Below are 10,749 nucleotides of genomic sequence, written 5' to 3' on the forward strand. Positions count from 1 at the left end.
GTTATTTGCTTATAGAAGAAAATAGGAAGGTCAAGAGTAGGAGAAAAACTTAAGTAGTTGGTAAAAATATGAAGTGGAAAACTTCTCTGGTAATGTTAGTTACCTTTGTAATATTGGTAGCAATTTTTTACATTTTTCAATTTAATGAAAAAAAACCCAACCCTTTTGAGATTATGATCCATGTTTACTGTTAAGTTTACTTTCAAACTATAAAGTCTGAATGGTTTCATACCTGAATTCTGAGTATAATCTGCTTTTATGTTTTACTTTCCCTCATAAAAAGTTTCAATGTTAAAATCACTTTTTTTTTTAAAAAGAGGTAAAATAGGCCTTAAAAGATACCGCCTCTCATCTTCACAAAGCTTTAGAAAGGTGGATATTGCTCTTTCGGCTTTATGGACAGAAGCTTAGTGGAAAGTTAAGTGTAAGAGGTGGGAAGTCTGAGATAGTGCTAGGAATCGTCAAAATTTGGTTCCTTTTCCTAAAAAACATTAGCAGAATGGGCCCAGATTGTCCTTACTTGATTGAAGGCAGGGGGTGGTATTTTTACCATGTAAAGTTGCACCGATCTTAAGGTTAAACTCCCATTCCGCTTGTCCCTCTACAAACATGAAGTAAGATGGTACCTATTCTCACACCTTTTTTCGAGGGGGGAAATGGGCAGAAGAACAGCAAAAGTTCATCTTGCATCTCTGTATGTGGGCCCTGGTAAATAGGATTTAATCGCTGCTGCCTTTTAGGTTCTTGTTCCAAAACTAGCAGAGCTTAGCGGGATCATTTGGTAGTACAGATGTTTTGGATCAAGCTGCAGGCAAACAGGTATATTTCTGTCAAATCAGAAGGAATTAGTTACCCTTATGGTGGCTGCGGGAAGATAAGCAGTAGCTAGTCCACTGTAAAGGCAGTGTGATGCAGGCAGGTATCTACATCAGCAGCCTTTATGTGAAAGCAGGTAACTAATTTTTTTTTTTAAGCAATTGTAAATTTACGCTGCATCTCATAGGGCCGCAGCATTTTTGACGCAGCATTTACAGCTGGTTCTACTATGTTGCAGAATAATAGCATAAGTTCTTAATCTTTCACGTTAACAATAGAGTAATTGCTCCTGCTTTCTAATTGATGGCTGGTTTTGTTTTCTTGTGGTGCCCTGGTGAGGGCAGGTGTCATGGACCAGAAGCGAAGGGCACAGGGAGTTTGCCTGCAAGTGAGGTGCAGAAGCCTTGGGTGGCTGCTCTGCCCAACCAGCCCCCTCTGGGACCGGCAAGTTCTGAAAGCATGCGTGGAGCAGCATTTATTAATATGAGCTCAGCTGTAGGGCTTTGGGGTTGGATTTGGCTCTTTGGCCAAGCCTGCAGTCAGGGTGCCCTTACTTGAATAAAGGAGTAAGAAACACTCCATTAAAACTTGATTTTCTAACAAATGGACCTGCTGGAGATGCTTTAAAACCTTGTGTGTGTGAAAAGTGAACTTTTCAAAAGTGTGTTCGAATTTTCATAAATTACTGTGCATGTTATTTCAGAAAGGACAACTAAGATAATATTACAATTATGTTGTCATATGTTATTGTAAAGGACCATAAATCTATGGAAAATGGTTTCTACAGATTGACCCAGTTTTATACACTATATATAGGTATAAAACAAATAGGTAAAATGCAGTGATCTTTAATAGCTAATGGCGATGCTGTCATTGAAGCAGTATGAGAGTGATTTACCATTTTTGTTGTGTTAAAACAAAAAAGGTCGGGTTAGATTCCCTCAAATTTTGGACACGCTACTTGTATACTGGTGGCTATAACATTCACAGGCCATTTTCACTAGGAGCTACGCTGGTATGAATTACATGTCGTCTATCCGCTGAACATCTCAAGAACTGCAGTGTTGCTTGGCTCTGTCGTCTTCTAGGCTTGAATTTGAACATGTCCTCCCTATCCCCGTCACAATTAAAGATTTTATATTTCCACATTTTGTAGTTTCATCATTATAACATTTGTCTCCAAAATATCAGCTGTTGTGATAGCTGTTCTCAAAAAGCACCTTAATGCAAGGTGGGCAAACAAGCAGACCTGACAAGCCAGTGACATTTCTCTGCCTGTGACTGGAACCCTGCGTCTGGGCTTGCTTTTGTGCTGTATTGCAAAGCTGATAGCTAAAATACAAATGTGGTCATTAAATGAAGAAAAATGTTAAGGGTAATTAGATTAAAGCAGGGAGTTCTCTACAGTATATGACTGTGTGTGGGGGGAAAAAAGTCATTTTATTAACTCTGTTTTAAGTTATTTAAATTCTGGATGGCCGATGGTCTTCAGGCATGCTAAGAATGATGCAGATCATTAGGTTTGTAATGGTATCATTAATTGTTTCAAAAATAATCTATATCTATCTGCTACTATCAGAAACTGTATCTGTGCATTAGTGTTCATTAAACGATTCAGCAGTGGGCACCTTTCAAAATTAAACAACTTAGAGAATAGTTTCAGTAAAAGGCTTGGAACGAGTACAAGTTCAGATGGAGAACAGCTGTGTTTTGCTGTATAGATACGAGCCTGTTTCACACAGGAAATAAGACCACGCAGAAATAGGCTGTAGTCCCGGAGAGAGCCCTGCGCTGTGCAAGTGTGTGTGTATGCTCCCAGTTGTGCGATGAAAACATCCCGGGCATACTTTTTTCAGTTTTCCGGTAGCTCTTTTATTCCCTTTATCTCTTATAATAGTTCAGTGCTATGCGTATTACGATCTTTTCTTCCTGTCATAATTTTTTTTGCCTGTTTTGCTGGTTAAAAACGGCTAAGCAGTTGTCAGGAAGGATGTCCCTGCATCAGTGCCGGAGGCTGTTAATGACCTGAAAGCGCCCAGTGTGGGCTGGTGCAGAGAAAATCTTCCCGTAGGTTGTAATTGCTTACTGCTGTTGGGAGCTAAAGTTCAGTTACATAGATTTCACTGTAATACTCTCGTGTTAGTGGTGCTAAAGGAATAACTGCCACTTGCCTCGTTGTTGGTAACTTTTCCTTAGGGCGGAGAGAGAAGAACAACGTGCTGAGTGACCTTGGCATGTTACCATGTCTTGCCTATGCTCTGTGCCTTTCACCTCCCTTCTATTGAATCTTGATTATCAACATTTTGAGAGAGATTTTAACTTGTTTAATTGAAGTGCCAGCCAAGTTTGCGTGCTCAAAAAGGTCTTTCAAGTTCGTGATGCGAGTTTGTATTTATAGCATTAACAAAGCCATGTTATTTGTTTTGTTCTCATCTAGGTGCTTGAACTGGGATTTAATTTCTCATCCTATGGATCACTGAACGAGTAACAGATGGCCTTGCCTCGTCTTACAGGCGCTTTACGCTCCTTTTCAAATGTCACTAAACATGAGGATTACAGTGAAGAATTAGCTGACTTAACGGTAAAGATTTTTTTCTTTTCCAAAGCATAATTGTAAAATATTAGTTGTGTTTATATAGTAAGAATTGTTTGCTTTCTTAATTTGCATTGCTATTTTATAAGAGCAGGCAAGCGAGACTGGGCAGAGTGTGTATAGTTTCCTGTGCATTCCTTCATAGTGGCCTCACTCAGTCAAATTTGCTATAGTTTTGTGATTTATGCTAGGCCCTTACAATCATAATGTGCTATATGGGTAGGGTCGGTTGGCTGTGTTAGTACAGCCCTGTTATTTCGTGTTTCAGGAAGTTTTTTAAGTTGGGCTGGGCTGGTATGTTTTTAGCTCCAAGCTTATGCAGAGCTGGGAAGCCAAGCGTTTCCCTTTGAATATTAAGTTCACCTCGGACTTTTGTTGGGGGATGTTTAGAATAAATTTAGTAATACTGAATTTAGGTACTTTTTTTTTTCCCCAAGAAATAATGCGTTAAAGCAATAGATGCGTTGTGGGAACCTGTAATGTTAAATGAATTTGGAATCTTGGGAGCTGTAAATCTCTTGAAGTTGCAAAAGTTTGGCTTTAGAGGGAATTCCACCTTGGAAGGAGTAAAGTAGTGAGAGAGCGCGTGTGTGTGTGTATCTTCCTCCTTCCTTACGCACAGGAAAGGGTGTAAAGAACAGGTAATAGGGAAATCGCTTGACTACATACTGACTGAATGCAACTGGAAAGAAGGGTTTTTATCTGGTGTTTACTTTTAAAGGAACCTCCATACACTAATTTGAAATGAATTAAAAACACCCAAATATTTTGCATTTTCAGACTAAAAGATCAAAACTACATGAACAGTTGCTGAAGTCTGATCTTACTTGGAAGAAGATAATAAAGTTTGTTGATGACAATTTGGACAAAAAAGAACACCAAACTGTAAATGGTGATTTAAAAACTATATTACAAGCTGCAAAACAAATAGGTATGTTTTCATTCTCTAGTAGTCTAATAATACACTGTTTTGTTGGGTGATTTTTTTTTTTTAAGCTGCTTTCTGCCTGCATACTTTGCATACTGGTACAATTTTAGTTCTACCTTGACACCAGACTTGCCCTGAAATACCTTTGAAACTCCAGTTAATCTGATATGTATATGCACAATTTGGTTTTCTGTTTTATTTTGAAGTATGATTCCGTTGTTATGTGGATATTCTTGCTTTTTGATAGTGTTGTTGTGTAGTGTGTGGTATGGTTTGTGATCGACCTTTAGTAAGCAAAAGCAACAGCTTCTTTTGGAATGGCAGTAATCTAAGAAAAAAACAATCTCGGTGTTAATCTGCTTTAATTCCACGTAATGGTATGATGAAAAATTGGATTGCTACATAAGCAGATAAAAATGTAAAAAAATGTTTTCTGCGTGAAGTGTTTGGAGTTGAGGAGAGAAATAAATAATAAATTTCACTCATACGGAATTAAGCTTTTAAAACTGAATATACATTATGGCAAAGAAGGTGTGAAAACTTAGTTTTGATTGGAAACTTAGGTTTTTGATCTACAGACTGAAACAGCTTGTGCTGTTAGCAGAATTTAACTTCATCAGCTCATAAACTGAGCACATGGCTCAAGCTTTAGCTGTCACATATTTAAGAATTTTTCATTTCAATGTCATAGGTATATTTTCTCCTTTTGTGGTTATGTTTCAAGTACCTTCAACAGAACCCGAAGTAAAAGATGGAAAGAATTAATATGGATAAATATATTTGCTTTTTTTTGGCATTATAGACCAGAGTGTGTTTTATCACAATCCGAATGTTAACCTGCCTCACTTGTGTTTATATTTCTTGACAGTTCTTTTGGAAATAACTAGCAAATTAAGAAAGAAACAAACTTCTAAACACAGACTTTCAAAACAGGCTAGACAAGTTATTCGTATCCAGCATGCAGTAATCGGTCATGCTGTACAGTTGCACAGAAGATGTCTATTAAAGCTTTTAATGGTTCTAACGGCTATTGCTTTAGTGAGTCATCAGAAGAAAAATTTCAAGAATTTCTCAAATCACTGACAAAAATGATTTAAACTCATCTGATGATACATGTGTTCTAAACTTTGCTTTGTGGTTCGTTCCTTCCATGTTTATGACCTAACTCTGTAATTTTTACAAATTTGGTCCTAATTTTTTTTAATCCTATTTTTCTAATACAAGTAGTAGAGCTTGTGCTGTTAGTAGACTTTAACCTCTTCAGGCCAGAAGTTAAGCATGTGGCTGCCTGTCTTTCTGAGACAGAGGCGCCTTTAGGAAGGGCCACCTCTCTGCTCCAACTCAAGTACCTCCGTTTCAGTGCACAGATTTCAGCTGGCACTTCTGATATGCAAGGTTTGGGGGAAAGTCATGCACGATGTGGAGTGAGTTTGCATCAACTGTCGACGCCTAAAGTTAATACGGAAGAGGTGCAGTCTGTATTGATAATTGATCAAAGAAATAAATGTTATCTTTTTAACTTCTTTGTTTGTTTGAGATTGCCCACAGAATTCATGCTCTTTTACTAGTTCTTAAAAGAACTTGCTGTGTTGCAATAGTAAAGGCAGGTTTTGGACACAGCTGTGATGGGAAGGGGAAAGTCCTGCTTGGTACACATGGTCTAGGAATGTCTGTATGAACAACACATGTCGGAATATAGAAAGGCTAATGAGATTTCTCTCAGCACTCCATTTTAACAGCATACTATTGATGTAATTTTTAAAAGTTATACTCTCCATTTTTCTGACTTCTCTTCCATAACTTGATCAATTTAGATTTTTTTTTTTTTTTTTTAGGATAACATTGGGTTGTTAGGAAGATGCCAACACAATCAGACCTGGAATAGGCACTGACATGGTGTTATGGGGATGCTTAATCCATCTGTCCCACATGCCCCCTTACTAGCAAGTAAAGGCAGCCAACTCCTCCTCAGTCCCCAGTCCTCCTGACCATGATAGCAGGTTTGAAATATGTGGTATGGTCAGAGCAACAGGTTGGTTTATTGTCCTGCTCCAGCTTGTGGTGATCAATTGCAGGGCTGCCTGACGATTACCCCTGGACTGTCCAAATGACAACATTTGCATAGGTTTTATTCCCCTTTTCTCATTTCTTGGCACTTGTCCTTGCTGCCCTTTTTGCCTCTCAAATAAACAATCCATCTGTAATTACTTTTTCCCAGTTGGTTGCCAGTTTTGTTACATATGTACCCATCCTAACATCATTCTCACAGGTTGAAAGGGAAAACTTTTTTGATGACAGACAAATATAGGACAGTTTCCAATGATAAAAAATAATTTTATAATAAGTTGTTACAGAAATGCATAAAAGCATTCAAGTCTATTGTTGGAATAAAATTCATTACTAATATGCTAAATATTTTATTTTTGTAAATCTGAACTTAAAAGTTCATTTCCCTTCAGGTGATTCAGACAGCTCTCTTGTAGTGGCTTTTGTTTCTTAGCCAGTAGAATACATGGTTACTTTCCATACTTGACCTCATTTTAGATATTATAGTAATTTTTTGTAAGTAACGTAACCGAAACACTCAGTATGTGTTTTTGAGGAAAAGCTGCTCATCTGGAAATCATTGCAAGATATACTTTGTACATAAGCATGAGATTCACCTGGGAGAAGAATTTTGAGGTTTAAATAAGGACCTGGTTCAAATACCAATCAGGCGCAGCAGACAGGTAAATCTGTAAATAAGAGCTATGGAGAGAATTGGCAGTGTCATTTTCCTTTAATCTGAATATTTATGCCCATAACAAACAACTTGGAATAAGTGGAGAAGATCTACATAGTTGTTCCAAATATCTACCGGGGCGTAGTTTAATCCTAAAACATACTGGAGTAAAATGTTGGTTAAGATAAGGTTGACAAACACATAATGACTATAAAGTTTGCAATATGACCATATGTAGTATAGCAAGTAGGAAAAAATGTCTGATGGTGGAAAAAAGGCTATAAGCAAAATAAGTATGTGCCATTCTTAGCTGCAAATGTTACCTGTGAAAATAATTTGGCAGATTTGTGTTTTCTGTATTAATGACAGAAATGAGTATTAGCTATGATTTTTTGTTTGGTTGGGTTTTATTTGCACTTTTTGCCAAAGATGGCTGCAAAAACTTCAAATTTTTTTTTTTTTTCCTGTTCCCAAACTTTAATAGCAGGCCCAGTGTGGTGGGTAGGTAGAACAAATTGAAAGACTTGAAAGTAATAGTAGTAAATTTTTGTTTGATGGAGTGGAGAGGACAAATCAAATGGAAACAAATGCATGATTATTTAGTTAGAACAAGTTAGAAAGAAACCATCAGCTTTGACACTTCTGACTAAAGATGTGTAATGTTATGGAGACACAAACCAGAATGGATTACAGTGACTGAGGCACAAACTGAACTGACAGTAATGTTCCTACCATCATAATCAGAAATGTGTAGCAGAGAAAGGGAATTGCTTGTGTGCCTTTTCAGCTTAATTTCAAGGAAATGAAATCTCAGCCTAGGCAACAGATACTGTAATATTGATTTACTTGACAGGGAAAATGTCACTTACTGAAATGATCTGATTGGCTTAAAAACAAAAAGGGAAGAGTAGCTTCAAGTAGTGCATCTCTTGCCATATTGGCTGGCTCATTATATTCGGGGGGGAGGGGTAGTATTTTCTCGAGAGATGCTTCCACAAATAGATGTTGATAATAAAGGAGAATTAGCACATAATAAACCTAAGAGTCTTTTCTCAAATCCTAAAGCAATTGCTCTTTTAGTTTAGTAACGTGTACTTCTATTCTGACACAGGTGACTTTAAATAATGATGTGTATTTGTATGTTCGGAATATAAGAATGAGGTTCATGCAGCCAAACTTAGGCTTATAAGTTTTCAGATGTTGGGTTTTTTTTCCTGTGATTCCTATATAGCTAATGCTGAGAGGGAGGCTGAACCACCTTTTTCCTTTGAGATATATTTACATATATATTGTACATGTGTGTATCTTTGTCATGTATCTTCCATATGTAGGTATCTAATTATCCTGTAAATATCATCTCCAATCCCCTCCATTAACTTTTCAGCTTTTCAAGGTGCACCATAGTGGAATTCAAGAGAAATACTGAATTTTTAGGCGTCTCCATTTATATGTTATGTTTATAGTTACTTAGCCTTGTTCCATCTGGTTATGCTGAATTTCTTTTGTTCTTTCCTGTTACATCGTGGGGGAGAAACCCCTTGTTTTTGCTAGAGTAGAACCTAACTTACTTTGAATCAAGTCACAAGTAGCAATGCCAAAGTAATTAAAAAATCTTCCACTGATTTCAGTAAGTTTTTCAACAGGCAGAAAACAGGGACATAGTAGAACAAATACATAGGCCCATAAATGAATAGCAGAGGTATACAGAGGCAGGCACAAGACAGTTTTGGTTACTGAAAAGAGAATAGCCACATTTACTATGCCAGAAGTGCCTTTTTGAGGTTTTAATAAATGAATAATATTGTTCCTTTTAAAATAAATAGTTCGTTTTAAAAGTTCTTTTGAATTAGCCATGCTGGGTGTTAATCACCAGTGTTATCACTTAAATAGTACTGGTCTCTGCTGGAGCTATGCTGGTCGCTCCTGATATAACTAAAGAATTGACCAGATGAAGACATCTTGACAATAGCAGTTTGTAAATCTCAACAGTAAGCTTTTAAGATGTTTTTAAAATTATGCAATCTTGTAAGAAACGTTAATTCTGCTAAAACTGTTGGAGTAACCTACCCAACTTTTTAGAACTCATTTTTTAAACTTCAAAAAAAATTCAGCATGTTGTCCTCATATAAAACAAACAAAAAAACCCAGTATGCTCACTGTTTTTCTTTATTTTAAGCTTGATGACTTTTAAAATCTTGTTTAGTAATAACATTTTGGTTCATCATACGGTGGTTTTGCTTATGTTTTCCTTGAGTACCTTTGCGAATATTTGTGTAAGAGGTAAATTCATGTTTTTCTCTAATAATATTTTTCTAATTTGCATAATATGATATTTTGTAGATATAAATCTAAATTCATGCATTTATTTGTTTTAATTTCTTTGGGCAATTTTTCTAACTAACACACATTCTATAATAATTCTACTGGGAATTGTTACAAGAATGTAGTAATTCCCAGCTGAGTTCTGTACATTTAGTCTGTTATGAATATTCAGATTAGGCAGTGAATAAACATTGATACAAAGTGGAAATTTGTTACCTTTAAAAAGCTCGTAAATACACTATTGTGAGTTTAAGATCTCAGGCAAGTTTTTCCTCTTACTTGGGAAAATAAGAAGGCATTGGTAATCCTTAATATGAATTTCTAGTAAGTAGAAGAATAATGAAGACAGATGCTTTATTATCATATACCCTTTACAATTCAGTACCTTGCAACAATTGCTACTTGTTGTTATGGTCTTCGTTTCATATGTCTGTTGATGAGACTTGCAGCAAGAAATTGAATACAATTATGTTATAGGCAATGAAAGAGAATTAGTTTGAAGTGTATGAAGTTACATTTGGTTTTGCTTTTGTTAACAGTTGGAGCTGAAAATGGACAAGAAGCAATTGAAAGTGGAGCTGTTTTTCTCTTTAAGACATTTCACAGGAAAGAATGTGTTGGTCATGATGAGACAAAGGCGATCAAGCAGATGTTTGGGCCGTTTCCATCATCATCTGCTACTGCAGCTTGTAATGCCACATGTCGGATTGCTTCTCACTTCACTGAAGAACAGCTTACAGCCCTCATACAGATGGCTGAAGAGCAAAATGGTGATCACAGGGTGTTCTTCGGTAAAAATATAGTGTTTTCATTTGACATGCATGATTTGGATCACTCTGAGGAGCTGCCTGTGAATGGTGAGGCTGATGCGCAGAAAATTATAAGCTTAGATTATAACAAATTTCTGAATAACCAGCTGAATCACTTACAGAATTACTGTGATGAGAAATCTGATCCCAAGTCTTCGGAAAAAGTAGATGATTCTTTTTTATGGTGTGAAGTTGGAAAGTATCTGAATGAATCTCAAGGGGGTACCCCTGGAGGGCCAACAACAGAAGACCTCTGCTGTACTTTGTACGAGATGCTTGCTTCTACCAAAAGTGGCGATGAACTTCAAAATGAGGTACAGTAGCGTATTAACCATACGGCGTGTCTTTGAATGTTGCACAAATATACAATTATTTCATACTGGATTATGCCAGCATACTTTATCCAAGTGTCGTCTATGCTTTTTTTTTTGTCTTGAGAAAAATTAGATGGCAGTATCTTAATTTACCAGGCAGAAGATGGATACAGCATGAATTTTATGTGAAAAGCCTCTTTCCCCCATAACAGATGGATTTTTTTTTTTTTTTTTTTTTTTTGGCC

General features: G+C 36.6%; 1 protein-coding gene across 1 annotated transcript; it reads left to right on the forward strand.

The window, feature by feature from the left end:
- Positions 1-3,253: 3,253 nt before the first annotated feature.
- Positions 3,254-10,504, forward strand: LOC104075943 (activating signal cointegrator 1 complex subunit 3-like; the record flags this gene model as incomplete). Its single annotated transcript, XM_009576612.1, has 3 exons — positions 3,254-3,397; positions 4,190-4,340; positions 9,921-10,504. Coding segments are annotated over exons 1-3 (825 nt in total), but the record flags the coding sequence as incomplete, so codon positions are not given.
- Positions 10,505-10,749: the final 245 nt, after the last annotated feature.

Source organism: Fulmarus glacialis, unplaced genomic scaffold, assembly GCF_000690835.1.
Source record: "Fulmarus glacialis isolate BGI_N327 unplaced genomic scaffold, ASM69083v1 scaffold13754, whole genome shotgun sequence".
NCBI classification, from domain to species: domain Eukaryota; kingdom Metazoa; phylum Chordata; class Aves; order Procellariiformes; family Procellariidae; genus Fulmarus; species Fulmarus glacialis.